At 54.7% G+C, this 27,979-nt stretch overlaps 3 protein-coding genes across 9 annotated transcripts; 1 reads left to right on the top strand and 2 right to left on the bottom strand.

Moving 5' to 3' along the window:
- Window positions 1-819: 819 nt before the first annotated feature.
- Window positions 820-2,383, bottom strand: SLC35G6 (solute carrier family 35 member G6). The gene is made up of 2 exons (XM_049701951.1): window positions 2,315-2,383; window positions 820-1,833 (listed from the first exon to the last, which is right to left on the bottom strand). The coding sequence occupies exons 1-2, from the start codon at window positions 2,381-2,383 to the stop codon at window positions 820-822; spliced, it is 1,083 nt and encodes a 360-aa protein (XP_049557908.1).
- On the top strand, window positions 1,497-18,651 carry ZBTB4 (zinc finger and BTB domain containing 4). Of its 5 annotated transcripts, XM_033422989.2 has the most exons (5): window positions 3,487-3,634; window positions 10,545-10,639; window positions 11,857-11,926; window positions 12,373-13,418; window positions 14,082-18,651. In XM_033422989.2, the coding sequence occupies exons 4-5, from the start codon at window positions 12,382-12,384 to the stop codon at window positions 16,015-16,017; spliced, it is 2,973 nt and encodes a 990-aa protein (XP_033278880.1). In that variant the 5' UTR covers window positions 3,487-3,634; window positions 10,545-10,639; window positions 11,857-11,926; window positions 12,373-12,381; the 3' UTR covers window positions 16,018-18,651. The 5 variants fall into 5 exon arrangements, with proteins under 5 accessions (XP_033278885.1, XP_033278884.1, XP_033278880.1 ...); XM_033422994.2 differs by lacking the exons at window positions 3,487-3,634; window positions 10,545-10,639 and adding an exon at window positions 1,497-1,631; XM_033422993.2 differs by lacking the exons at window positions 3,487-3,634; window positions 10,545-10,639 and adding an exon at window positions 2,781-2,851.
- Window positions 17,581-27,899, bottom strand: CHRNB1 (cholinergic receptor nicotinic beta 1 subunit). Of its 3 annotated transcripts, XM_049702363.1 has the most exons (11): window positions 27,750-27,899; window positions 27,525-27,664; window positions 26,895-26,939; window positions 26,243-26,352; window positions 26,030-26,138; window positions 25,517-25,664; window positions 24,834-25,043; window positions 21,739-21,962; window positions 21,064-21,245; window positions 20,568-20,715; window positions 17,581-20,263 (listed from the first exon to the last, which is right to left on the bottom strand). In XM_049702363.1, the coding sequence occupies exons 1-11, from the start codon at window positions 27,811-27,813 to the stop codon at window positions 20,123-20,125; spliced, it is 1,521 nt and encodes a 506-aa protein (XP_049558320.1). In that variant the 5' UTR covers window positions 27,814-27,899; the 3' UTR covers window positions 17,581-20,122. The 3 variants fall into 3 exon arrangements, with proteins under 3 accessions (XP_049558320.1, XP_049558321.1, XP_049558322.1); XM_049702364.1 differs by lacking the exon at window positions 24,834-25,043; XM_049702365.1 differs by lacking the exons at window positions 27,525-27,664; window positions 27,750-27,899 and adding an exon at window positions 27,066-27,454.
- Between the last annotated feature and the right edge of the window lie 80 nt (window positions 27,900-27,979).

Raw genomic sequence — 27,979 nt, 5'->3', positions numbered from 1 at the left:
GACCTGAGCCGCTCGAAGAGGTCTCAGCTCAGAGGCCTTCTCCGGAAGGACGCTGGCCACTGTCCGGGAGAGATCACGGGACCGCGACAATCCAGGAAAAGCAGATTAGCCATTGGGTGGGACACAAAAATCCTGGGGGACTCAGGGTCAATGCATCTGAACATTAGGAAATCCTACCCCTTCTAGAATATTTCAAAAATGGGGCGGGGGGTGGTGGTGCGGGGATCCCAAGGGATTCTCCAATAAGAGCAGGGGGTAGGACTTCCACTGTCCTTCCAAAGCAGAGATGACACCAACTGCACAGCCACATTCAGAGTGATCCTTGTTTGATGTCAATATCACGTCACCACCCCAAGGTGGGGAGGCATAACCACGAGGAAGGGAAACCATCACTCAGAGAAAAAAAAAACACACTCCCTTCCCCCACCGCAGCTGCTTGCTCTGTTTGCCTGAAAGCCCCAGACACTCCAGCCCCAAGGCTTTTCTCTCTGCCGCTGAGGGAAAAATCCTCCCAGTGGCTCATGGCCTGCCTGCCTCAGCCACTTTGATCTGCTCCTCAGACCTCCCTTCAAGCCCCAGCCTAGACTCCTGCTCTCCAGGCTTGTTTCAAGCCTGCTCTCCAGGCTTGTTCCAGGTCTTCCAGGCAGTCTTCTAGGCAATTCCTCTCCACTGAGTCCCCAATTCACCATTGACTCCAAGGGGTGTCACTCTCCCACACCAGTTCTTTTACAGTCACTTGTTCTCACATGTTTGTATTCCAGTTTTTCCTTCTATTTACCCAGTCCCCCCCACCCCACCCCCAGGCTCTCAAGTTCGATCTCACTCCACCTGACCTTCCCTCTCACAGCTGAGGTTCTGGGTGGTGATGATGGCAATGCTGCCCAACACGACCCCTGCCCCCATGATGTCAGAAGGTGCCACGGTCTCATAGAGCACATAATACTGCAGCATCAGAGCCACCACCACCTCAGAGTGCAGGACGGCACACACCAGGGCAGGGTGGGCCTTGGTGACCGCATAACTGACAGACACAAAGGAGACCAGGGCGAGGATCCCCACTGCCCCCACACAGCTCCAACTCAGAGGATCATTAGGCAACACGAGGGTCTGCAGCAGAAAGAGGCCTGGCACGGAGCGCACCAGCCCCACCAAGCCAAACAGGAAGGCCACTGTCAGTAGGCAGGAGGGGAAGTCCAGGGAGCGGTACACCAGGAGGCCCAGCGACAGTGCCAGGCCACCCAGGAAAGTGAGCACATAGCCCAGGGCAGTGTAGAGGCCTGTGGTCCCCTCCTGCAGTGTCCCTAGTCCAGGTCCCACGATGATGATGAGTCCCAGGGTGCTGCCCAACAAGCCACACCAGTCATAGCCACTGAGACGCTGGCTCTCGAGGCAGAGGGCAAGGAGAGCAGAGCAGACGGTGGAAGAACCTTTGCGGACGGTGGCAGCATTGCCAGCGGGCACCACCTGAACCGCACTGTAGGCGCATCCGATGCTGAGGACGTTGAACAGGGCATGGAGGCAGGCCCGGCCCCGGACATCGGGAGGTCCTAAGAGGGGGTCACCACGCAGTTTCAGCAGCAGGGCAATAGGGAGGTGGAAGAGGCATCGACAGATGAGCAGCTCCAGCGAGGGTAAGTGGGAAGCCTGGTAAGCCATACGGGAGAAGGGGCCCACGAAGCCAGCGGGCAGGCCCCCACCCAGCAGGGCCACTAGCAGGCCCTTGGTGACATCAGAGGGCCGGCAGCTCTGGTGCGAGGGGAGGCTGGACGGAGTGGAGGGCGGTGATGGCTGGGTGAAGTCGGGCAGGTTGAAGTAGGGGTGACAGCCAGCCTGTTAGGGAGAAAGGAGCGCGGGCATTAGGGCAGCCATAGTCCAGGGGACCAGGGGTAGGGCGAATGTCAGGCTGGGTTCTGGGACGCTGTAGGGCAGTAGAAGGGCAGGCTGTCTTGCCGAGGAACTCTTGGGAGCTAGAAAGGGCCTGAAAAATGGATGAGGTGGTACAGTGTGGGTCTGGAGCCTCTAAAGCAGGAAGCAGGGAGTGAGCAGTCCTGGAGCATCGTGTTTCTCTGGGTAAGTTGTTCCCGGGAGGAGAAAAAGAGGACCCAGGGATGCTCTGTTGGTTTGAGGAAGGGGAGGCGGCCTCAGATGCTGTGTATCTGTGTGATGTCACAGGTTCCAGGGACATCTGGGAACACCATTATGAATTTTGCTTGTGGGTGTCTAGGAAAGCTGGGAAGTTTTAGAGAAGGAGGGGGAAGGGAGCAGCCAGGAGCTACAGGGAAGGGGGCTGTGCGCCCCTGCGCCCCACACTCACCATCTTTCCCTTGGACTTCCTCCTCTCCTCCTGGCTCAGGGGCTCTGGGCCCTTCAGAGCTCCAGCCATTGTGAGCTGGTTGGATGGGTGGCGGAGTTCTTCCCTGGAACCTCCCTGAGGTGGGGGTGGGCCGATTTTCTCAGTGTTTCCAACTCCGCTTGCTTTACATTTTTGTGACTCCAAAGTCTGTCTGATTCTTTTTTTCCTCTTTTCAACTACCTCTGTGATGAGATATCTTCGGTTTTTAGTTAATTTATTTATGTCTTGCCCGATTTCCGAAAGGTTTTATGGAAAGGACCTCTGAGGGCCAGCTCCTCTTTCTCCTGAGTTTTGAATTTTTGAACACCTGGGAGGAGTCTCTGGGACTGTCCCTCTGGAGTTTCAGGAATGTGTTTCTCCTCTGTGTGCTTCCACCTGGTGGTGTTGGTGCTGTCCCAGGAGGTCCACACCAAGTCCTCTGCATTTACGCAGAGTATATACATGTGGATGTTTCTGCCGGTGGGAACAAAATAGCAAGCTGCGTGTTCATCTGCGCTGGTAGCCATTTACGTGTACCTGTTCTGTAGGGCTGGGGCGTTCCCAGCTCGCGGCCTGGGGGGTCGGGGGGGGGTGTCCCTGTGCATTTCTGGAGAGGGAGTGTGTGTGTGTGTGTGTGTGTGTGTGTGTGTGTGTGTGTGTGTGTGTGTGTGTTTCTCCAGGGCTGCCCCTTTGAGTGTGCTGAGCCTGGGTCTGCGGGTCCCATTGGGCCTGATTGTGAGCCTGCCACGTTGTGTGTCTGCGGAGAGGGTGTGCGTGCTCTGGGCGGTGTGCACCACTGAGTGAAGAGCGTGCAGGGGGCGGGGGGGGGAACCCCTTCCCAGGGAGTGGGTGGTCGTGCGGCCCCGCGCCGCTGCTGCTGCAGCCAGGCCCGCGCCTAGCTCGGTGCCCACCCGTCCGGCCGCCCTGCGTGGCGCCGTTCCCTTCCCGGGATCGGTCCGGGCGCAGGCCGTCGGGCGCGCTCGCCCCGAGCCCGAGCCCGGAGCCTGGTGTCTGTGCCTGCTGCGCTGCGCCAGCCTCCTCTCGGCGGCGGCAGCGGCGGCGGCGCTGGGGGGGTACTGTTTCCGGGGGTGGGGGTGGGGGTAGGACCGGGGCGGGGGGAGCCGATGATGTCAGCGGCGGCGGCGGCGGCGGCGGCGGCGGCGGCGGGGCCGGGCCGGGGCCGGGCGCTGGGGGGGCCGGGGCCGGAGCCGGAGCCGGAGCTGGAGGCGGGCGAAACCGGAGCGGCCGGTGGCGGCCACGGTGATGAGTCGGGCCTGGCGGACGCGGCGCCATCGCAGTCAGGTGGGCCCCGGGGCGAACCGGGCAGGGCCAGGGCGGACCGGAGCCAACAGCCGGGCCCCCTCCCCGCTGCCCGGTGCCGCGGGGGCCCGGGCCACGTCCCGTGCCGCGACCGCTCCCCTTTGGGGTTGACCTGGGGGCTCAGGGGTCGGGGGCTGAATCTGGCCCCGCCTCCAGGCGCGCACGGCGCTGGGGGGGGGGCGACTAAGGGGTCCCGGGTACGGCGTCCGACCCAGCGGCGGCCGGGGGGCGCGATCGCCTGGGGCCGTGGAAAGGGCCGCGCTCATTCCCCGCTTGAAGGGTTAATTCTGCAGCCCAGTGTCCCCCTCCCCCTGTGGGGCACGTTGGGGTGGGGCGGGGCGGGTGTGAGCCCGGGCCGGCGCTGCAAGCCGCTGGGAGGGCGATGGCGTAGGAGCCAGGCAGGGGGGTGGGGGGAGGGGTGGGCTGCCGAGTGCCCTAGAGTTGGGGTGTGCGGGGTGCGCAGGGCGAGCAGGCGACCCGGAGCCGCCGCGCCGTCGGGGCAGGGTTGTGGCTGTGAGTCCTGGAGCTTGTGTGTCTCCTCCTGTGTTGTGGGGCAAGGTAAACCTCTCCTGGTCACCACTGTTGGCTGGTGCGGCAGCCAGGGGTCCTGCAGGGCTCTCCCGGGCTATGGGGACAGAAAGCCAGACGGAGAGAGTCCAGTGTTGTGGGGCAGAATTACAAGATGTGGCCCTGTGGCTTTGGGTGACAGGTCCGCATTTGAAGCCGGGCATAGTACCGGCGGAGTTTGTTAGGTGTGGGGTTTTATGTTTTACACCGGCGTGTGTTTTCTTGCACATATGTGTCTGGCGCTGCACATATGAACTATTTGGGAACTGTTGTTTTCTGCGTAGCTGGCGAGGGGTAAGTGCTGTGGAGGGCGCCGGAGTGCAGGGTGTTGTGTGCCCAGCTGGAGAGGGCAGTTGTGTACCCTTGAGTCTGAGTGGGAAGGTGTCGGGTCCGGTCCCGTTCATGCGGCCCCGCTGAGGTGTGGTCCAGTCTCGGAGAGGATGGCCCGCTGGATGGGTTCTTGGGTCCATGTGACGGTCAGGTGGCACAGGGGAGGGAGGGCGCGGGGGGTGCATGTCTAGAACTCAGGTCCCGTGGGTCGTGCAGGAAGTGAGAAGCCCCAGGGTGTGTCTCAGGTACCCCTAGGGCGGCTGGCACCAGTGTGAGGGGCCCTGGGTGGAACATGCAGGTTGTGTTTATGGGATGGGGGGGCAGCCGAGCGAGGGGAAGGTTGTGTGTTTGCGACATTCCCTACGGGATTCTTTTGTGACGTCGTTTGTGGGAGCCCATCTGTGCTGTTGGGCTGGGAAGCAAGCTGGTCAGAAAACACTTGTGGGGAGGGCGATGGCGTGACAAGGGCCGTGTGGGCCTCGGACTCTGGAGATCAGCCGTGAGCTGTGTGTGCGTGCCTGCCTCTGCATGTTGGAGTGGCCGTGTGGGGCTGCTGTGGGGATATGTTATGAAGAAGGAGGGGAGATAAATATGGGGCAGAGCAAGGGCAGCAGGCGGGAGGCCTGGGTGTTGTCGGGCAGCCCAGCTAGTCTGTGCAGGGTCTGTGCGCTAGCCCCTCGCCGGCCCGCCCAGCACGTCAGGGTCACCGGGTGGAGAGGCCTGGCGGCTGCGAGGAAACTCAACTTGGACGGAGCAGCTCCTTGGCCATGTTTATGTAAAGGCCGGGTGTGACTCTTGTCACTGAAATGGAAAAAAGAAACATGAAGTTTTCAGTCTCCTCCTGCTTCAACCCTCTCTCTGCCCCCTTGCAGGGATCTCTGCTATTCTGTCTCTTCTGTGATGCACACTGGGCCCCTCCTGCGACCGTGGAAGGGTCTGGGAATGGAATTTGCTCACTAGGCAGATTCCTCAGAACAGGTTTTCCTCACCTTTGGGGCCCAGGCCCTTCTGTAGATGTGTGTGTGTGTGTGTGTGTGTGTGTATGTGTGTGTGTGTGTGTGTGTGTGTGTGTGTGTGTGTGTTCCAAGTGTACATATCGCTGTGGTCTGCCCCTGGCCTGGCGGGGAGGGTGCGTGTGCATGGGGGCAGGGAGGACACTATGGCCAGGCCCCCCCCCACTGCGTGGGGGCGTGCTGGCTATGTCAGGCCTGCACAACAGGTGCACCACGGCCTGGTGGAGGGCAAGGAGGCCTAGACTAGAACTGAGGAGTTCGGGCCCTACCCCTTCCTCGCTGGCACCTTCCCTAAGTGAGCCTCAGTTCCTCATCTTTAAAATGGGGCTAATCACCTGCCCTGTCCGTCTTCCAACAGGGCTGTAGGTAGGTAGCACATGGAAAACATACCTGGAAAGTAGCTACAGTCTGGGGACTATGCCTGTGCCAGCCACTGTCAGCCCTCTGCCAGCACTGAGCCCCTTCCTGGGGCTTGGTTAATAACAGTAAACACTTATTTAACACTGTGCACCAGGCACTGTCCTCAGTGCTTTTACGTATGGTCACTCATTTAGTCCTCCCAGCGCCGCGTGGAAGTAGGAGTTCTAAGTACCTCCCTTTTTCAAATGAGCCAGCCGAGGCCCAGAGAAGTAATTTGCCCAAAGCCACTTAGCTAGTAAGAAGTAAAGCTGGATTTGAACCCAGCCAGTCTGATTCCAGATCATGTGCTCTTTATATGTGTCCTCTAGTGCCCTTTTGAAGCTTTCTGTGGGCCTCTCTGTGCACCACCCCCGCCAAACACACACGCACTTCTGCCCAATTTCTGCAGAACTTAACACCTGCACCAGTCCATTTCAGAAGACTGGTGTGTTTAAACAGTGACTTAGGGAGTCTCAGCCTGGGAGGGAGAACCTAGCATCCACTGCTGGATACTGGCCACAGGAGCACAAAACGTTGATGAACCAGGCAAAGGAGAGATTGTTCTTGTCCTGAGGGTCAGGGAGGGCCAAGAGGGAGATGGCATCTGAGGTAGATCTTAACATTTTGGAGGGATTTGGGGAAGAGGCTGGGGGCAAGGTTGTATTTCTAGCAGGAGAACCAGCATGGGCGAGGGCATGGAGGTGTGGGACTGCTGGGGATGGAGAGCACAGCGTGTGCTTAAGGGGAGACTCACGCAACGCAAGAATAGAGAGGAAGATGGGAATCAGACTCGAATGCTCGGCTGAGGAATTTGAGCTTTATTCCGGAGTGGAGGCCCGAGAAGGTTTCTGAGCCCAGGAGTGATGCCACCTGAGCTGCTTCGGGGCCGTTGATCCTCAGTGAGAGGAAGGCTGGATGGTGGAAGCTAAGACCAGAAGCAGGGGACGAGCTGGGAGGCCATGGCCTTGGACCATGAGTGTTAACAAGGCCCTGAGCTAGTTTGGGGGCCAGAGGCAGGTTAGAGGGAAGGTTTCCAGAGCCATTCCCAAGCTGGGCCGCAGGGAATTCCCTGGCAGTCTAGTGATTAGGACTCCACACTCTTACTGCTGAGGGCCCAGGTTTGATCCCTGGTCAGGAAACTAAAATCCCCTAAGCCGCACAGCATGGCCAAAAAAGAAAACAAAAAACAAAAAAAACTGGGTTGCATATTTGACCAGACTCAGTGGCTGCTGGATGTGGAGAGTGAGGGAAAGGGTGGAGTCAGATATGACACAGTTACCATTTAGCACGGGAGACCTCGCGTGGTGATTTCGGTAGCCCACTGGCCCCGGCAGTGTGGCAGAGGGAAGGACCCTGCATCTGGGTTCACACAGGCCTGGATTTGAATTTTGACTCTGCTGCTCCCAAGCTGTGTGACCTTGAGCAAGGTAAATCCCTCTGTGAGCTTCAGTTTCCTCATCTGTAAAATTGGGATAAAATAAATGCCAACTTTGGGTGGCTGAGGAAACCATTAAATGAGGCAACGCCTGTAAAGCCCTGGAGGTAAATCAGGCAAAGCGTGAGCACCCTGGAAGTGGTCAAGTTACGCTCGCCACCCCCAGCTCCCGGCCAAGTCAGTCCAGGACTGAGGATGGCGTCCTTCCTGAAAGTGGACACACTCCAGGACGACTTGAAGAAAGCAGGTTCATTCATTTACCCCAGATGTTTTTGATCTCCCACTATGTATCAGGCACTGTTCTAAGCACTGGAGGTAGCAGTGAACAAAGGAGACAAAAATCTCTCCCTCCCCTGGAGCTTGGAGTCTAGCGATGAATGAACAGTATGTCTTACTAAATGCCAAGCAGGAAAATAAAGTAGGGGAGAGGGATAGGGAGTTTGGGGAGGTACGGGGCGGCCAGGGAGGGCCTTGGGGGAAGGTAACTTTTGAGTCAAGGCTTAAAGGAGGTGGGGCAGCAAGGCATGAGGCTACCTGAGGAAAGAACATTCCAGGCAGAGGGAACAGCAAGAGGTGGAGTGTATCTGGTGGCAGCCCTCAGATCTGCACCTCAGTCACACCTCTGAGATCACACAGCCAGTTAAGAGTAGAGAAATGGTAAAAACAAACTAAAAACCACAGAGCCATCAAACCTACCCTGAAGCCTGATTTCTGCCCCTTTTTCTTCACCACTTCCCCCCACCATTTTCCGGGACTGAGTTCCAAGATGATAATTAGAGCTAGCACTTCCTGAGCATTTGCTGCATGGCAGGCACTCTTCTACGTACTGCCAGTCATCAGCTCGTTTATTCTTTACAACCCTATGTAGTGGGCGCTTCTCATTATCCCCACCTCATTGACAAGGAAACTGACATACAGAGAGGTTAAGTAACTTGCCCAGGGTCCCATAACTAGTGTCTTCTCCACCTCCCATAAACCCTTGCAGGGCAGTGGCCTCTGGTGGGGCAGTTGAACTCAGGAGAGCAGGGTCCAAACCCAGCTTGGTTAGCAGTGAGATCAGGGGCAAATCACCCTGTCACTACGTTCTCTCTACCTGCAAGTGAGGTGTCTAGAGTATTTAAAGCCTCAGTTTCCTCATCTGTAAAATGGGTTTGACACTAGCCCCTGCCTCACTGTGGTCCTTTTGAGTGTTGAGATAATGCAGATAAAATGCTTAGCACTGGATTTGGCACATAATATTTTTCTCATCAATGGCAGCTCCAAGTACCATGATGATGATGGTTCTAGATGATCTCCAAGGGCCAGGCCAGCCTTGGACCTCTGTGGTTCTAAAAAGCCTTGATAGGCCTTGTCCAAATATCTTGGCAGTCAGCACACAGCCATGCCTCAGTAGGCCCCAAGCCCATATGGCTGTGCAGGTGGGCAGGCCTGGCCAAGGGGGTGAGTGGGGGCCAGAATCAAGCTTTGCTGTGCGTGGCCTTTTCCTCTATTTTTTTCCCCTTCCTCTAATTTCCACGAAGATCCTAGATGGGCTGGTGGCGGCCCTAGTGGGTGCTGTTGAAAGAAAAACATAACTGTTTTCCTGTACACTCAACTCATGACACTTCTGACACGAAATGTGTGGGTTTTTCTCCCCACACTGACCAGTTCTCTGACACTAGCTGGGTGTCCTACAATTCAGTTCAATTCCGATACTGTCTGCCTGGAGATAGCATCAGATCCCAGAGGTTAAGGGCTCATTCCCACAAGACTGCCCCCACTTCAGATACCAGTTTGCAAGCCCAGACCTCCTGTAGTTTTTTTTGTTTTAAAACTTTTATTTTTATTTTATTTTATTTAGTTTTTTGGCCGTGCCGTGTGGCCTGTGGGATCTTAGTTCCCCGACCAGGGATTGAACCCGTGACCCCTGCAGTGGCAGCACAGAGTCCTAACGACTGGACCACCAGGGAATTCCCCAGACCTCCTGTACTTCTGACTGACCATCAAGACATCCGGCTTTCTCATGACCCCGTCCTCAGACTTGATAATTTGCTAGGATGGCTTACAGAACTGAGGGAAATACTTACATTTACTGGTTTATTATATAATAAAGGATATGATAATAGCCAAATGAAGAGGTATGGAGGGCGAGGTCCGGAAGGGTCCGAGGACAGGAACTTCTGTCTTCACAAAGTTGGGGTGCACTACCCTCTCGCCATGGGGATGTGTTTAGCAACCAGAAGCTCTCTGAACCCCATATTTCAGGGACTTTTATGGAGGCCTCATCACACAGGCATGATCGATTATTACCTGAGTCTCCAGGCCCTCTTCTCTCCCCAGAGGCAGTGGGGGACTGGGGCTGAAAGTTCCAAACTTCTAATCATGGCTCTGTCTTTCTGGTGACCAGCCCGCATCCGGGATCCCACCAAGAGTTGCCTCATTAGAACAAGAGACTCTCCTATCACCCAGGAAATTCCAAGGAGTTTAGGAGCTTAATGTCAAGAACTGGGCTCAAAGACCAAATGTTAGAAGATTCTCCTAGCACCCCTGTTACTTGGGAAATTACAAGAGTTTTAGGAGCTCTGTGTCAGCAATGGGGACAAAGACCAAATATATTACAGTTGACCCTCGAACAGTGTGCGGGTTAGGGGCGCAGACCGTCCACGCAGTGGAAAATCCAAGTATAGCCTTACAATCGGGCCTCCGTATCCAAGGTTCCGCGTCCTCGGATTCAACCAACCTCGGATCGTGTAGTGCTGTCATATTTACCATTGAAAAAAATCCACGTGTAAGTGGACCTGTGCAGTTCAAACCTATGTTGTTCAAGGGTCAACTTTATTTCTTGTTATATCACAGTATCCCAGCTGTAAACATGTCCTTCATCCTGATGTGATATAATCAAGAACGCAGGCTTTTGAGCCAAACTTCCTGGGATCAGATCCCAGCCCTGCTACTAACTGGTCATATATCCTTGGGCAGCTACCTAGCATCTCCGAGCCTCAGCCTGTCACTTTAAAGTCAAGAAGCTAACTGCTACTTTTTAGGGTAGTGATGAGGAACAAATGGGGTAATGCAAGTAAAAGCATCAACTCTTGGGGGTCCCTGTTGGCTGGTGGCTGTCACAGAAGGGAGTGGGAGGCCTTGCTCTCTTTCCCCATTTTACAAACAGAACTGAACACCAAACCGCGAACGGGGCCCCTTCCCCTGGATTCCTGACCCACCCGCAATCCAGCAACTCAACTGATGGAGAGGCATTTGACCTAGGTGTGTGCCTGGCAGTCGGGGCTGTTAGAACTTTTGAATATCACCCCTGTTTACCACCCTCCTCGTCCTCCAGGAGAGGGCTCAGAGCAGTCTTTCGGGAACATGAAATGGGCTGTGGAGGGCAGGCAACTTAGTCCAGATAGTATGAGTAATAAATGGGAAGAGAGCGTTTTCTGGGGGGGGTGGGAATTGTATGAGGAACTCCTGACGCAGGACACCTCGGAGGTCATGTGTGACCCAGGGCATGCGCAAGGGGAGGGCTCCCAGGCTTCATGGAGGGTTCATGAGAGGGGCCGAGAGCTCTGCTCTCAGGTCAAGAGGCCTGGGTCTGTGAACAGGCCCCACCTGTTATGACCAGCTCTGTGTGTCTTTGGCTAAGTTACTTTATGGCTCTGGAACTGATATCTTCGACTGAAAAATTAGCCCCCGAAGCCGAGGCTGTGAGGTGCTTTCTGGGCAGTGGCCACCACAGCTCACATTTGGGCTGCCTGCTATTCCTTTTGGATGAGCCTCCCAGCAAGAGTGAGATAGGGGTTGCATTCCCCACCCTCCCCTTTTTAAGCCAAAGTCCTAAAGCCACCAGCTGTCAGAATAAGGAGTGGGACCCAAGCTTCCTCACTTCTGGTCTGGTGGCCTTTTCGTGCCCTTCAGAGATTGGAGCAAGCTGGCACGTGTGCAAGAGTTCGTGGTCTTCAGTGGTCACCTGGCACCTAGGCCAGAAACCCCCTCTAAGATTTAATGTCAAGAGGTCCTCTCCTAATTTGAATATCTAGCAGCTTGGTCCAATGAAAAAGCTCAAACAAATCTATCTTGATATGTAAATGAGACTATTATAGTGAAAGACAACATGCAAATCTTTGATTTCCTTTGAGCCCCGAAGGTTGGGCCAAAGGGACTTGAGAGTGATCCAGCAGGCTTCCCTGGACCTACGGGATTGAACTATGCTCCTGGACTGTTTTGAGGCAAATTGGGAATATGCAAATTATCTTGTTCCTGTACTTCTGGGGGCCAGCAGCACAAGGCTTTGCAATAATTTGTGTGAACTCCTAGGTCCAACTGGAGGCAGCTCAGCAAATAACCTCTCGGGCTCCCAGGAGGGTCAGGGTCTGCAGAGCAGCCTGGGCCTCGTTGGCCCTGCACACTGCGCCACCCCCCACCTCCTGGGTCCCCTCCCGTCCGGTTCCCTTATTGAGGACGGGGTTTCTGTTTCCCCACAGAGGGAAGAGGCCCGGCAGAAGGGACTCGCTGAGCCACCCCCGCTCTGCTCCATGTTGGCTGTGCTCTCAGGTGAGGTTGTGCGAGAGGTCTGCCCCGCGGGAGGCTGGGCCTGAGGCAGCAGGCCAGCAGAGCAGCCGTGTTGTCCAGGCCGGGGAGTCCTGAGAAATGGTCAGCAGAGGCTGTGGGGCCTCCCTCCCCCTCCCAGTGGGAGAGAGGTGTCCATTGCTTACCTCGCTAGTCTGTGGCTTGGAAGTCTTGACCCCTGACCTTCATCAAGACCTGAGGTATTCCTGGCCTCTACCAGCCCCCGACGTTTGACACACGGGCGTTGGATGCTGGCCGGCCGTGGGGTGGCTAAGGTTAACCCCTCACTTCCGTGACCAGAAGTCAGTCAGCCTTCCACCCGTCTCTGGCCAACAGCCCCCAACCCCCTCCCAGCTCACCTCTGATTTTAGAGGCCCCCGCCCTCTGCCCAGCCTCTGAGATCCTCCCCTGGCCTCTTCTCCTCCATCTAGGCTGGCGCCATGCCCCCCCCAGCAGAGGTGACAGACCCGTCCCATGCCCCCGCCGTCCTGCGCCAGCTCAATGAGCAGCGGCTCCGTGGCCTCTTCTGTGACGTCACCCTCATAGCCGGAGACACCAAGTTCCCTGCTCACCGCAGCGTCCTGGCTGCTTCTAGTCCCTTCTTCAGAGAGGCCCTGCTCGCTTCAGCCCCACTGCCCCTCCCACCAATTACTGGGGGCTCTGCCCCCAACCCTGCCTCCACCACAGCTTCTTCCTCCTCCTCCTCTTCCTCTTCCTCTCCCCCTCCACCCTCACCTCCCGCTTCATCCCCACCCCGGGTCCTGGAGCTGCCAGGTGTCCCAGCAGCTGCCTTCTCTGATGTCCTCAATTTCATCTACAGTGCCCGGCTGGCACTACCTGGTGGTGGAGGGGACGGGGCAGCCGTGGCAGAGATCGGCGCTCTGGGGCGGCGTCTGGGCATCTCCCGCCTGCAGGGCCTGGGGGAGGGAGGTGATGCCTGGGCACCTCCTGCCCCAGCCCCCATGGCCACCTCGCAGCCTGAAGAAGACAACTTCGGGCCTGGGCCTAGGCCAGCCGGGGAGTGGGAGGGTGACAGGGCTGAGGCCCAGGCCCCTGACTCACAGCCTCCCCTGCCCCGGCGGCCCCTCCCCTGCCCCCGATGTGGGAAAAGCTTCATCCATCCCAAGCGGCTGCAGACCCATGAGGCACAGTGTCGTAGGGGGGCCAGCACTCGGGGGTCTGCAGGGCTGGGAGCCGGGGGCTCTGGCCCCAGTGGCCCTTCAGGAGTGGACGCCTCAGCCCTGCCCCCACCAGTGGGCTTCCGAGGTGGTCCCGAGCACGTGGTGAAGGTGGTGGGCGGCCACGTGCTGTACGTGTGCGCGGCCTGTGAGCGTTCCTACGTGACCCTGTCCAGCCTGAAGCGGCACAGCAATGTACACTCGTGGCGGAGGAAGTACCCCTGCCGCTACTGTGAGAAGGTGTTCGCCCTGGCTGAGTACCGTACCAAGCACGAGGTGTGGCACACCGGGGAACGCAGGTGAGTGGCCTGCACAGCCGGGGATGGTGGGGGGAGGGGTCACATGGGACCTTGTCCACTCAGGGATCACAGGGACAAGGGAGAGAATGGGCAGAGCATGGGGCCTAGAAACTCATCCTGAGACGCCTGCTCACCCACTAGCCCCTGCTCACCTGCTTTCCATCACTCACCCTTCTGCCTCCCTTCAGCCCCGTTTCCTTCCGCTGATGTTTATTAGCACCTCCAGGTGTCACGTCCTGGCTTGGTGATGTGGAAGAGACCGAGGAAGAGAAAGTTGCTTCATGGGACAGGACTAGGGAGCTCAGGCATGTCCAGCAACAGCTGTAATGCACCCCTGTTAATAAGACATTTCCCCCTTCTGTCATGTGAGCTTCAGAAGAAGGCTTTGGGAGGTAGGCAAGGTGTGTGATTATTCCCAGTTCACAGACGGAACAGCTGAGGCCTGGCATCTCACAGCCAGTGGGGGGCACTGTACTGGGACTGGTGTCCTTTCTGAGGCTGGCAGGGTGAGACAAGCAGCCTTTAAGGAGGGTGAGCAAATGGCTGGGGCAGTTCAAGGTCTGAGTGGAGGCAGGAGAGGATGTGGGAAGCTGAGGCCGTAGCTTCACGGCCCCTGACTCAACTGGCTCTGGCCCTGCCCTGTTCCATGCCGTCCTGGCCCAGGTACCAGTGCATCTTCTGCTGGGAGACCTTTGTCACCTACTATAACCTGAAGACCCACCAGCGAGCCTTCCATGGCATTAGCCCGGGCCTCCTAGCCAGTGAGAAGACGCCCAATGGAGGCTATAAGCCCAAGCTCAATACCCTCAAGCTGTACCGCCTGCTCCCCATGCGGGCGGCCAAGCGGCCCTACAAGACCTACAGCCAGGGAGCCCCCGAGGCCCCCCTTTCTCCGAGCCTCAACACTCCGGCCCCTGCGGCAATGCCGGCCAGCCCACCACCCGGACCCCCACCTGCCCCAGAGCCTGGCCCCCCACCGTCTGTCATCACTTTTGCCCACCCAGCTCCCTCTGTCATTGTACACGGGGGTAGCACCAGTGGTGGAGCAGGGAGTGGGCCGGCCAGCACAGGGGGGGCCCAAGCTGCCTCAGTCATCACTTACACTGCTCCGCCACGGCCCCCCAAAAAACGTGAGTACCCACCTCCTCCCCCTGTGCCTGCAGCTGCCCCAGCCAGCCCAGCCCCAGCCGGCAGCCCAGCCACAGCCACGGAGGAGGCCAAGGGCCGGAACCCACGGGCCACAAGGACTCTGACCTACACGGCCAAGCCAGCTGGTGGGCTTGGCGGGGGCGGGGGTCCCCCTGCAGGGCCTGGCCGGGGTCCCTCTCAGCTGCAGGCTCCACCTCCACTGTGTCAGATCACTGTACGAATCGGTGAGGAGGCTATTGTCAAGCGCCGCATCTCAGAAACTGACCTGCGTCCCGGGGAGCTGAGCGGAGAGGAGATGGAGGAGAGCGACGAGGAGGATGAAGAGGAGGACGAGGAGGAGGACGAGGAGGATGAGGAGGACGAGGAGGAGTCGAAGGCTGGCGGGGAGGACCAGCTCTGGAGGCCCTACTACTCGTACAAGCCCAAGCGCAAGGCTGGAGCCGCAGGCCCGGGCAGCAGCGGGGGCGGCGGGATGCCCAGAGGCCGCCGGCCGCCTCGCTGGAGACAGAAGCTGGAACGGAGGAGCTGGGAGGAGACCCCGGCGGCTGAGGGCCCCGCAGGGCGTGCCCGTGGCGAGCGGAGGCACCGCTGCGGGGACTGTGCCCAGACATTTGCCACCCTGAGGAAGCTGCGCAAGCACCAGGAGGCCCACGGCGGGGGCTCCCACAACTCTCGGGCTGGACGGAAGCCTTCCACCCGCTTCGCCTGCCCTCACTGCGCCAAGGTGTGCAAGACGGCAGCCGCCCTGAGCCGCCACGGGCAGAGGCATGCTGCCGAGCGGCCCGGGGGTACCCCCACGCCTGTCATTGCCTACTCCAAGGGCTGCGTTGGCACCCGAGCCGGGGACGTCAAGGAGGAGGCTCCCCAAGAGATGCAAGTCTCCTCATCCAGTGGGGAGGCGGGTGGCGGGAGTGCTGCTGCTGAGGAAGCTTCCAAAACCGCCTCGCTCCAGGACCCTGTCATCTCAGGGGGGGAGGAGCCCTCAGTGGTGGCAGGAGGGGGTACCTATGCATACCCACCTGTGCAGGAATTTCCACTGGCTCTGATCGGGAGCGGCCGGGAATCTGGCAGTGGCAGGGGAAAAGCTGGGAGTGAGGGGCCAGTGGGGGCTGGGCGGGGGGACCGGATGGAGGGGATGGGGGCTGCCAAAGTCACCTTCTACCCTGAGCCCTACCCACTCGTCTATGGGCCCCAGCTTCTTGCCGCCTACCCTTACAACTTCAGCAACTTGGCTGCTCTCCCAGTTGCTCTTAACATGGTCCTACCTGATGAGAAGGGTGGGGGGGCCCTTCCCTTCCTACCAGGGGTCTTTGGCTACGCAGTCAACCCTCAAGCAGCACCCCCTACCCCCCCAACTCCACCGCCCCCAACTTTCCCTCCACCAGTCCCCCCTAAGGGAGAAGGGGAAAGGGCAGGGGTTGAAAGAACCCAGAAGGGAGATGTGGGGTGAGCTCTGGGCCCAGATCCCCCCTTTCACCAGATGCCACCCTCCCTGAACCCCCGCCACTACCAGCTCCCTGGCCTCCCTGCCCCTTGGGAGCCCCTCCACACTCTTGTGCAGGGACTTGGGGGCCTCTGGAGCTCAGGGGTCAGGCTGCTTTGTGTGAGATTGTAGTTTTCCCACCACCTGGGAAGGGATCTTTGGTGGTTCCCCTCTCAGTTCTCCTCCAGGGAATGGCCTCCGTGAGGGGCAGGGCCAGCTCCCATCCCTTCTCCAGCCCTTGGGGCAACTGAGCAATATACTTAAATGAATCTCTACTCATAGCCCCCACCAGCTCTGAATGTCTAACCCGCCCCCCTGATTCGTAAACCTAGGGGGAAACCATCTCTCTCACCTAATGTTCCCCCCTCGTTCTGAAGCTTTCTCTAAGCCCTTGCCCAGATGCTTCCCAGCACATTCCATCCTTTGTGGCCCAGGGCCTGGACCAGACCATTGTGATACCTGACACTTACTCACCTGGGAGTGTGGCTTTGGAGTCCATTCTCCCCGACGGTGGGTTTCTGTGCCCATTTCCTTCACATTAAGATGCCATCCCTTCCTTGGCTTCCATGCCTTTGGATCTTCCATATTCCTCCTTATACTCCTAGACTCTGGAGATGGCCTCTCCCATCCAGGTCAAGGAGGTGCTGGGGGGAGGGCTACCTATCTGTTCCATGGCTGAGTACTTTCCCAGCCCAGGGCAGCACCAATCTCAGCCCTACTTTGACCCTCAAATCTCGTGAGCCCCAGACTCTTCCAAGGCAAAAGAAGTAGGTAGATTGCACCTCTTCCTGCCTCTACATATGGCCTCTTCTGGGCTAAACCAGATTTGGGGGCCAGGAGGGAGGAGCTCTATATGGGATGGGGAAGGGAATCTACTTTCTCCCTGTTTTTTTTCCCGATGGTTTCTCCCAGACTAGACCAAATAGCCAGAAAAATGGATGGGGGTTGGATGGGTGGGTAAGCCCAAGATTTGCACATGACCTCCCATCCTTACCTTAACCTCCTTTTTTCCCCCAGTATCACTTCCCTCACCAATCACTCCAGATGGTTTTTGGTGAACCATCCTACTCCCTTGGTGGGCTTTGGGGTATCCCCACCAACTTTCCCTGCAAAATAGCACCTTACACCCCATCTTTGACTCAGTTCCCCACGCCCAAAGATCCCAGCCTAGGGATGGGGTACAGGGACCTTATAAGTCCCTAATCCCTAATTTGCACTAGTTAACCCTGGTCAGGGGTCCCTATGTTTCCTTCCAGTGGGGGAGTTGAAGAAATGTTTGCTCCTAATTCTCTTTGATAACTGGGCCTCCCCACTCTGTGATTGGATGAACATTTTCCATCCACCCACCTCCCCCCCCCAGAAAAAAAAAAAACAGCTCACGAGGGGAGAGCCAGTTTGGGGGAGCAAATTTGAAAAATGGGAATTAGAGGAGTGCAGTTTAAAAAGGGGAAAAGTTGTCATCAAAATGGCAGCCTTTTTCTCAGCTACTGTTTTTTGGGGCCAAGATGGCTGCCCTCTCAACTGATGCTGAAAGGGCAAGATCATGGCTTTTGGAGGGAGGGGGTTTGGGGGGAGGGACAGGACCAACCTCCTGCCTCTTCTCGCCCTCCCAGCATACGGAAAGGGGAGGTTTTCGACAGGCTCCCTGAATGTTAACCACGGAGGAGTGTCGCTCCTTCACTCCTCCTCTGTCTCTTTGCACTTTTCTTGGTCTTGGCCACAGTCCGAGTGAAGAGTTTCCTACTGAATGTACCATACCGAGTTCCAATTTTTAAAGGGGAGAAAAGTTTAAAACGGGGAAAAATGCAAAAAAAAAAAAAAAAAATCACAAAAAAAATCCCCACAAATCTTGTTTCTGGCACTTTAGAAAAACTGCGAATAAAAGTACATAATAAAGAATACATATATATCTACACACAAATTATATATATAAAATATATATATATATATATATATATATATATATATATATATATACACACAGCGGAACCACAAGAGAGACTGAGGAAGGCCTTGGAGGCAGGGGGCAGATGCGATAACAGTCCCCCTATATCCTTAACCTGCACTCCTCTGAGGCAAAAAGGCACAGAGATGGAAGGGGTTGAGGATGGACCAGGGAATTTGAATTTCAGAACAGGTCAAAATTCTAAAACCATGGACATTTTGGGAGAACTGAGAATGTAGGCATTTATTTTTTTGAAAATATGATTTAGGAAAATAGTTTCCAGAATTTGGTGGTTCTGGGCAACAAAGGAGATTGTGGCGAAATGGCGATTAAAATACATGTATCGGAGTTGGGGAACTTGAATATTGTGAATTTCACATGTTGGAAATTTGGGATTTTGCAATTTTGTCTTTTGAAAATTATTAAGTCTTGTCAGTTTGTGCCCTCTTTCCCCATGTTCCCTGGGAAGAAGGGTGACGGTGGAGTGGGAAGGCCACTGGTTCTGTGCCACAGCACGCAAGATTTAGAATTCTACAGACTCTAGCTCTATACGTAGTGAGGACCCAGATTTAGAGAAACTGACCAATATTTATCTCCGCATTTGTGTGTGTGTCCAACTCTCTAGGCCAATAAACCAACAAGACAAACGAACTGTGCTCCGCAGTGGGATGCCAGGTGCAATTATTGGCGTGGCTGGTGGGTCTGGCTGGACAGGGACATGCTAACCTTGTCCCACAGGGATCCCTACAAGTTGTAGCCCTATTCTCCCTCTTAGGACACCAACTTCCAGCAATTGAGTAGGCGTGAGAGCCTGTTGACCCTAGGTACTTCACTGTAATTGCTGCAGCCACTAGGCTAAAGCTGACTTTGCTCTGACCTCCAGGCAGAAACATTAACGCAGTCCAGTTCACAGAGCCTGCTGGGCACAAGATCTTCATCTCCCAGATGAAGCCCTTTCTCCAAACTGAAAGGAAACAGGCACAAAGTGTGTGATGGCCATAAGAGACACCAACACCCTTTCTTGTTCCACTCCTGGCCTCCCACGGGCTTCAACTCCCTGTCCCTCCTCCCCTCCCCTGTATTTTGTCTAGGGTTATGCAGGCATGGGCAAGTAAAATGAGTGGTTAGGTGGGTGGGGCCTTGGAGGAATTCTGATACAAATACCTTGACCAGAGTGGGCAGCCACTAATCAGCTCTAGCAGGTTGCTGCCAACAGGGGAATCAGACCTGGTGCTACTGTAGTTCTTAAAAAGTTTCAAGAGAAGCCAGAAATCCAAATTTCTCTGTGAAATATCCACATTTTAAAAGTAGCAAACCAATTCAAATTTTAAATTCTGCTGGCCAACAACATGGGCCAAACGAAACACACCAGTTTGTAACCTCTGATGTATACTGTATAATGCTTTTGTTCTCATCTTCTCATATGATCCTCAGACTAGGGAGCAGATATTATTATTAGCTTCATTTTACAGATGGGGAAACTGAGGCACAGGGCAATTTAGTAGCTTGTCCAAAGTTTGAGCACCAAAGCTGGAACTTAAGGTTTTTGCAGTGTGCTTTTTTTATCCTCATTACAAATGCATCCTTTTAGAAATAACCTTTTTTTTATCCTAAAGATAATACATATTACAAAATACAATAAACTACAGAAAGGTAAAAACAAAGAAAAAACGACCACTAGTCCCAATATGCAAACATAAACACTATTACTTAGTGTACTTCCTTACAGAAAAAAAATTTCCCTATTCATTCAACCAGAGGTACTGGCTGTATAGGTTAGGATCTGTGCTAGGTGCTGGGGATATTACAGTGAACAGACATAGTTCCTGCCCTCAGAAGGCTTACAATCTAGTTCTTGTTCTTTGTTCCATTCATTGCCAACCTAGATGTGAATATCCAATGGAGCTTCTTCAAGAAGCCAAAGAGTAAATAATCGGATAGTGCATTTCAGGTGGGCCCAAGGCCCCCATCTGCCCAGTCCCACTTGGGCTTCCTCCCTAGAAACGAAATGATGAGAGGATTGGACTCCTAGTGAAGGAGTTAAGATGCAGAAAGGGATGGGACTTGAGAGTACTACCAAACTCTCAATTCAACTGGCCGAGAACCTCGGTCTCGGCCCTCTCGTCCTCAAGGAAAGGGGTCGGGAGGGGGCAAGTGGTACGTGGCGTCCAGAAAGATGACGAGGGTCCCGACGCTCGTGAAGATGATGAAGGTCCACAGGAAGAGGCGGTCCACCACCATGGCCACAAACTGCCAGTCCTCCTTCAGCTGGGGGTAGGAAGAGGAAACTGTTCCTGAGCTCCAGACCCCCAGGGAAGGCGGCCCCAAGGCCCTGTACCGCACCCAGGTCCTCCTACCACGGCTTTGAGTCAAGGGCGGGCCCGCAGAATAGCAGAGAGCGAAACTGCGGGCGACGGAGGTGAGTAAAGAACAAGTCGGAAACCAGGGGGCGGGACCAAGTGAGGCAAACTTCCAATCAGAAATAAAATCGAGTGCTGAGGGCGGAGCCTAAGTTTGTGGGTGGAGCCAAGGCCACCCAGGCCTTGCCTTGGCCCACCCTCTTTGGACTCACCGCGTCGTGGTCCTCCTGTTCCTGCAGCTGTTGAGCGATGTAGGTGATTGAGGAAACGACCTCCCGTAGCTCGGGAGGCAGGCCCACAGCCCGGTTTGGACCATCGGTAAATCGCCGCAGGTCCGGGGCAGACAGTTCAGGCTGGAACCTGGAAGAGGCGAGTCTGTTTGGCCACGACCGGGGCGCAAAGACGGCCTGCGCGGGTGCTCTAGGCCCCGCCCCAACTCCCTCCTCCAACGCCCATCCAGGTTTCAAAACGTGAGAGAGCACTTCAGGTTCTCTCCGACAGCGGCGACCTCTCTAGCCTTCCGCAATTCCTCCTATTCCCTTTAGTTCCCACCTCCCCGCAAAGTGGGCAACAGAAGGGATACTACAAGTCCCATGATGCTCAACCACGACATCCTCCGGGAGCTTAGGACGCCTGCCTCCGCACAGTCTCCTAGGAAGTGTAGTTCTCCCTCTCCCTTCCACGTGGGCGATGGGGAGTAGATACTACCTGTTGGGTTTGGGGAAGAGAAAATCATTTGGTGGCTTGCGGATGAAATATTCATCTGTTCCCCGACCCCAGCCACTTCCTGGAGAATCCCTGAGAGGTATAGGAGGTGGCTCCGGTATCTGGTCTCTCTCAGGTTTGGGTCTCTTCAGACCCAGATACGGAGGGAGTTTGTGGATAAAGATCTGCAGAGTAGAAGAAGAGGCCTATTGGAGGGGGCTCTTATGCTCTCAGACCAGAAGGGAAGCCGCCAACCACCCCCACGGCACGTGCCCATTCCTGCGCATGCGTGCATGCGTCCCACAGATGAAATGCAACTACACAGCCCAAGAGTTCTTAAGTGGGTTAGGAGGCATCCTGACCGGAAAGAAAAGTTCTGAGGGCTTCCACCCTGATAGTACCTAACCCTTAGAATGCTTCCTTGGGACCCACGATGGGCAGTATTGATGAAGAGAGTCTGGGATCTACGCAATGTTAATGATGGGAGGATAAAATTAATTGGGCAACATTTCAACACCCAAAGACCTTGGCACTTTGACACTCTACCAGGAGTTGTAGTTCTCCCTCAGGTCTGTGAAAGGGAAGGTTGAAGTCGGTGGGAGGGAGGAGCGATACCTGGACAAAAAGCCAAATACTAGGATTGAGAGTTAACACAGGTTGGAAAGGAGATCTTCTTACCTGACGGACCCAAAGGGGCATTTGGTGGGTGTGGGGTGAGCGATGGTGCAGGTTGAGGACTACGACGCTAAGGATGACTGAGAAGGTGACGAGGACCATGGTAAACATGAGGTATTTGATAATGATGGGGACAGACAGGGAGGTCTCAGGCACTTTGTCTGCCAGCAGCAGCAGGAACACAGTAAGGGTCAGCAGGGCAAAGATCGAGAGCCCCATCTTCTCTCCTTGGGGGACAGAGGGGAAGGCGGAAGGATTAGGCTTTGCCAGAAAGCAATCTCCCTGGCATAATCAGTGACCGTGTTTCCAGCCCACTCAAGGACAGGCTTTTGGAAGGGCCAACTGCATGCAAATAACTCCTACAATTATACCTCCAACCTGGACTGATTCCCCTAAATTCCACATTTGTATCCACCTACCTACTTAACCTCTCCATTTGGGTGTCCACTAGACATCTCGAACTTAACATGTCCAAAACTTAATTCCCTCACCACCGACTCCCCACATAGTCTGCCTCAGTTCATAAATGACAACTCGACCTTTCCTGTGGCTCAGGCCAAATCCCTTTGAGTCATTCTCAGCTCTCCTCTCTCTCATCCCATATCCAATCCATACCAAACCCTATTGGCTCTATCTTCAAAATATATCCTGAAACTGATGACTTATCACATTTACCACTACCATCCTGGTACCAGCCACCATTACCTCAGATCTGAGTTATTATAAAGGCCTCCTCTTTGCTTCATCCTTTGCCCCCCTGCTGACTGTTCTCAACAGAGCAGCCGGATTGATCCCCTTAAAATGTAAATCAGATCATATCACTCCAGTGGCTTCCCATCGCCTTTAGCATAAAAGTCCTTACTGAAGTCTACAAGGCCTTCCCATTAGCTCTCTGACTACATCTCATACTGTTTTCTCTCTTGCTTACTTCATTCAGTTACGTTGGCTATTTCTTGAATATGCAAGGCACATGCCCACCTCAGAGCCTTTGCATTCACTGTTAACTCCTCCTGGTAATTTCTTCCCCCAGATATCTACCAGGGTCATTCTCTCACTTCCTTCAAGTCTTTGTTCAAATATTGATCAAACATTCCCTTTTTAGTGAGGCATTCACTGACCATCCTATTTTTAAATTGCAACCCCTGTGATAAACCATAGCGGAAAAGAATATGAAAAAATATATATATCTGTAAATGAGTCACTTTGCTGTACAGCAGAAATGAAACACAACATTGTAAATCAACTATATTTCAATAAAATTGTTTAAATAAATAAATTGCAACCCCTACCCCCATTCTCATCCTCCCCAAACCCTTTCCCTATTTTTCCTTCTTAGGAATTGACCTCTCCTAATATACTATCTAGGACTTCCCTGGTGGCACAGTGGTTAGGAATCCGCCTGCCAATGCAGGGGATGCGGGTTCGAGCCCTGGTCCGGGAAGATCCCACATACCGCGGAGCAACTAAGCCCGTGCACCACAACTACTGAGCTTGTGCTCTAGAGCCCGCGTGCCACAACTACTGAAGCCCACGCGCCTAGATTCCGTGTTCCACAACAAGAGGAGCCACCGCAATGAGAAGCCCGTGCACTGCAACGAAAGTAGCCCCTGTTCACCACAACTAGAGAAAGCCCCGTGCAGCAGCAAAGGCCAAACGCAGCCTAAATAAATAAATTAATAAATTAATAAAAAAAAAATAATATACTATCCAATGGGTTTATTATGTTTACTGACTGTCTCCCCCACTAGAATATAAACTCCATGAGAGCAGGGATTTTTGTCTGTTTTATTCACTGATGTATTCCCAGTGCCTTGCACATTACAGATGTTCAACAAGTATTGTTAAATGAATGAATGGACCAACCCCTGTAGCAGGAACTATATAGCAAATCGAAGGATCTAAAAATGAAACCAAGTATGTAAGAATATGCCAGGTGGCTGGTTATTACTGTGGCATACAACAGGCACTGCAAACTTCATGGAAGGTATTGAAATAAATAACTATTATGGTCTGTTCTACTTTAGTCCTGTAATATTGGGTTCCAAGATTTGCCTTGCTCCAGGAAGAAGGAGGAGTTACATGTGGAAGTGTGTTCTAGAGATGCATCACTCTCCTTCCCTAGACTGAGAGAGGGCTTGATTACAGAGAGAAGGAAAGCGTGTGCTTTTTGTTTGTTTTGTTTTATTTTTCAGGCCACAGCAGTGAAAGCCCAGAATCCTAACCACTAGCCTACCAGAGAACTCCCAGTAAAGCATCTTTGAATATGAGAGTTTAGGATATCAGTCTCTGGATCAGACTAGTACTAAGCAGGGTTGGAATAGCAACACTGCCTCTCTCTGTGTAATGTCAGGTGAATGACTTAAAGTCACTTAGCCTCTGTGAAACGGGAAGACAATTCAGTACTTACCTCACAGAGTTGTGAAGATTAGAACTGAGTTAATATATGTAACACATTATTTGTATTATCTTATAGCAAGTGCTCAAAATTAGAAAAGACTATACCTACACTTACACAAAGCTTACAGAGTACCAGGCATAGTTCTATTAACTCAGTTAATCCTCAAAATAGTCCTATGTGGGAGGGACAACGACTGTCCTATTTCCAGATCAGGACACTAAGAGATTAAGGAATTTGCCCAAGGTTACTCTGTTAGCATATTGTGCTGTCTCCTAGAGAAATGTTGGCTATTATTTCCAAGGGACATAGGAGGTTAAGGGACTAGTAGGCGGCATTTGACAAGTGGGGGAGGGAGGATGCCAGGAATGCGGAAAGGGAAAGGAAGCGTTAGCTAAGCCTGGGAGTTTGTTGGTCAGAGGAGTGGCAGTTCCAAGGATGAGATCCTAGGATTCTGAAGGGAAGAGTTCAGAAGTTACTGGATGCAGAGAAGTGAGCAGCAGAGGGGAGGTAGAGCTTGAGGTTGGAGGGGAAATCTGGATGCAGAGGCAAAGGCTCTTCCTGAAAGGAAAACCTGGGTGAGATTGCTGAAGCACAGTTCATGAAGGCTTGAGTTGGCAGGAAAACCTTCCCTGTATTATGGGTGAAGAGCAAGAACCTGAGCTATTGGTAAGAAGGAGTGCTGGGCCCCTTCCCCTCTTACCTGCATCTGGTGGCAGGTAGAAGACAAAGATGGCCAGAAGAGTGATGAGGATGCATGGGGCAATGACGTTGACCAGGTAAAAGAGAGGCTTCCGGCGAATGATGAGGTAGAAGGTGACTGCTTCACGCCGTCTTTCCCCGCCTCCCCTAGGATCCACTGGAGGCTGGATTAGCCGAGAAGGCTTGTGAATAATCTCCCATTGACCATTCTCTTGGGTGGCGGAGGCGGGGGAGAAGAGAAGGTGACACAGATGTGGAACCTGTCTTTGTTGGTGCCAGATATACGGCTTTCTTTTCTTTTTTCTTTCTTTTTTTTTTTTGCCTCACTGCGCCACCACGCTGCTTGTGGGATCTTAGTTCCCCAACGAGGGATTGAACCCGGGCCCTCAGCAGTGAAAGTGTGGAGTCCTAACCACTGGACCGCCAGGGAATTCCCAGATATGGCTTTCTCTGCCACATCCTAGAGCAGGGGGGACTGATGTAATAAGGGGCTAGATATGGTCCCTGGGCTGGACAGCCCATCTCTAATAAATTTGAGCAAGTCTCAATTTCCATAACCACAAAATATAGACAGTTATACCTATCTTGCTGAACCCACAGGGACTCACTGATGGAGTATATTTATCAGCCTGTTAGAAACTGGAAATCATAAAGCCCATGGACATGGGAGCCATGCCCACTCACCAATAAAGGTGCCTTCATGAATGTGCACTTCCTGCCGCTCCTGCCCATCGGGACCCAAGCCGGTCTGCAGACTGACTTCTGAGCTGTCATAGCTATAGGAACTGAACACCATGGTGCAGTTCTGCCAGTCAAAGGGGAAGTAGGTGACCTGGATGGAGTGGAGAATCACTAGAGCTGCCAGAGAGCTGGTCAGGGCTGGGGGAGTTGGGGAGGTCACAGGGCAGACAGGGGTCAGAGTCTATGGGGCACTAGGGAGATAGGGACCACCAGGGGAAGATCACAGAGAAGTGGAGTCACAGAGGAATAAGAAGGTTATGCGGGGAGGTCATGGACAATGGAGGGGGGCGGTCACTGAGGAAGACTGAAAGTCAATGAAAGTGGACAGAGAAGATGAAACTCAACGGAAAACCAGAAGGGTAAGAGAGACGTGAGGGTCATGGGGATAATGGAGGAGGGATATCTGAGTGAGGGTCTCTAGGAGCGCCTTGAGCTTCCCAGGTGGGGCCCGGACACCTGGATGCTGCAGCTGCTGCGATAGGTGCCCGGGGGCTGCCAGCGCACGGAGCCGTCGGAGGACACCACGACGCTGATGTCCAGAGCAACATCAAAATTTCCGTCGTTGCTGCAGGGAAAGAATCTTCTTATCTGGGATCAGGCCCCTCCCTCCGGAGGCCGCGCCCCTCCAGAGGCCCTGCCCCACCTCCCAGACTTTGGGAACATCCTTACTTGTTTAGGAGCACCACGTCTGGTAGCCACACAGATTCGGCAGTGATGCGGAGTGAATCGATGCCCTCGTGCTCCTCAGGGTCCCAGCTCAGCCTGTAGTCAGTCCACTCCTAGGGAAGCAGAGGCTGAGGGGCCGTCTGGGGCTGGAGGCTGGAAGGAGTCTTGGGATGTGCGAAGGAAGTCCGGGCAGGGAATGCAAGGGAGGAGAGCCGCGCAGGCATGGTCTGTGGTTCTGGAGGCCGGGGCTCTGTTTAAGACTCCACCTGCACTCTTTGGGACCCTATCAACTAATTTCCCCTTCTCTCTCATCGGGCCCCAATTTCTTCTTTCTGTAAAAACGAGGGGGTTGCACGCTAGCCTCTAAAACAGTGGTTTTCAAACTGCAGTTAACGACCCTTTTCATAGGTCCGGAATCAAATGAGTGGCCCCAAACCAGTGTTAAAAAAAAAAAATTAGAATGAAAAATGCATGGAATGCAGCTCCCATAGTAAAGATAGGTATTGTTTCCTGAAGCTTCTGTTTCAGTTACAAATGTGTTTTCTGAGGCCGTGATGCAAAAAAAAAAAAAAAAATCTTACTGGGCGGGACATTCGAGGAAATTGTAAAGGCAGCGGGACGCCCGCCCTTTCCCACCCTGCGGGGGTCTCCGTACCAGGTCTAAGTAGACCTTTGTGCTCATCTCCTCATCCTTCTCGTTCTAGAAGGGAAAAGTTTAAAGGGGAGATATGATGTCAGTGTAGAGAAATGAGGGGCTCGGTGGGTAAACTCTCCCTGGAACCTCCCTTCTTTTTCTGAGTCGCACCCTCTTGGATTCAAGCCCCACCTCCTATAAACTGCGTTGGCTTAAGCTCCGCCTCTATCTCGTAAACTTCCTGCTGGCCGTACAGCCAGCCAGTTCATTTACCAGTCCCGGCCCCGGCCGGAGTGAATCTCTGCCCGCTGTTGTTTATTGACCCTGCCCGGCACCAAGGTCCGCCCCAGCCTATGACCCCGCCCCAAGGTCCGCTCTCCGGCCTGTCCATCGGCCCCAGCTCCACTTTGAGATCTGCCCACAGGCCCGTTCATCATCCTGCCCGGCCCCATCCTGGCCCGTCCAGCAGCCACGCCCACAGCTTGTCCATTGGTCCGATTTGGACCCAATCTCTACTAACGGCCCGTCAGTCACCCAGCCTGGCCTCGCCCCGGACCCCGCCCACAGTGGTCCCTGGGTCCCGCCCTGCCTAAAGCCACGCCCCCCAGCCGGCTTGTGGGCCAGACCTCAACTCCCCGCGTGCGCCCTCACCAGGCTGATTAATTGCGCTAGGCTGAGACCAATGCTGACCCCGACGCGGTCTCCCACCTCCCGCGCCGGCCTCACCGAGCTATCATAGCCCGAGAAAAGTTTCTCGCGGAGTCGGCCCTCCGCCTCCGAGCCGCGGGCGCCTGGAGGAGGAGAGAACTGAGTGAAGCCCTGATGCCCGGCCACGACCTCTGGCCCTGTCACTGCCCCTTTGAGGCCCAGACTTACCCGGGGCGAACGGCGCCCCCAACGCCCCCAGCAGCAGCAGCAGCAGCAGCGCCCCTGGGGTCATAGCCCGCCCGCGTCGCTCAGTGAGTCCGCTTGGGTGAGCCACCAGGACAGCCAGCGCAGGGGAAGTGACGAGGCGCCCAGGAATGTGCACCTGTTATTGGGGGGCAGCCGCCAGCCTACCCGCCCCGCCCCTGGGACTTGATCCCTCCCCGAGCGACTGCCAAAGC

This window comes from Orcinus orca, chromosome 19 (assembly GCF_937001465.1).
Source record: "Orcinus orca chromosome 19, mOrcOrc1.1, whole genome shotgun sequence".
NCBI classification, from domain to species: domain Eukaryota; kingdom Metazoa; phylum Chordata; class Mammalia; order Artiodactyla; family Delphinidae; genus Orcinus; species Orcinus orca.
The sequence above is the reverse complement of the archived record's forward strand: the minus strand, read 5'-3'. Positions and strand labels throughout refer to the sequence as shown.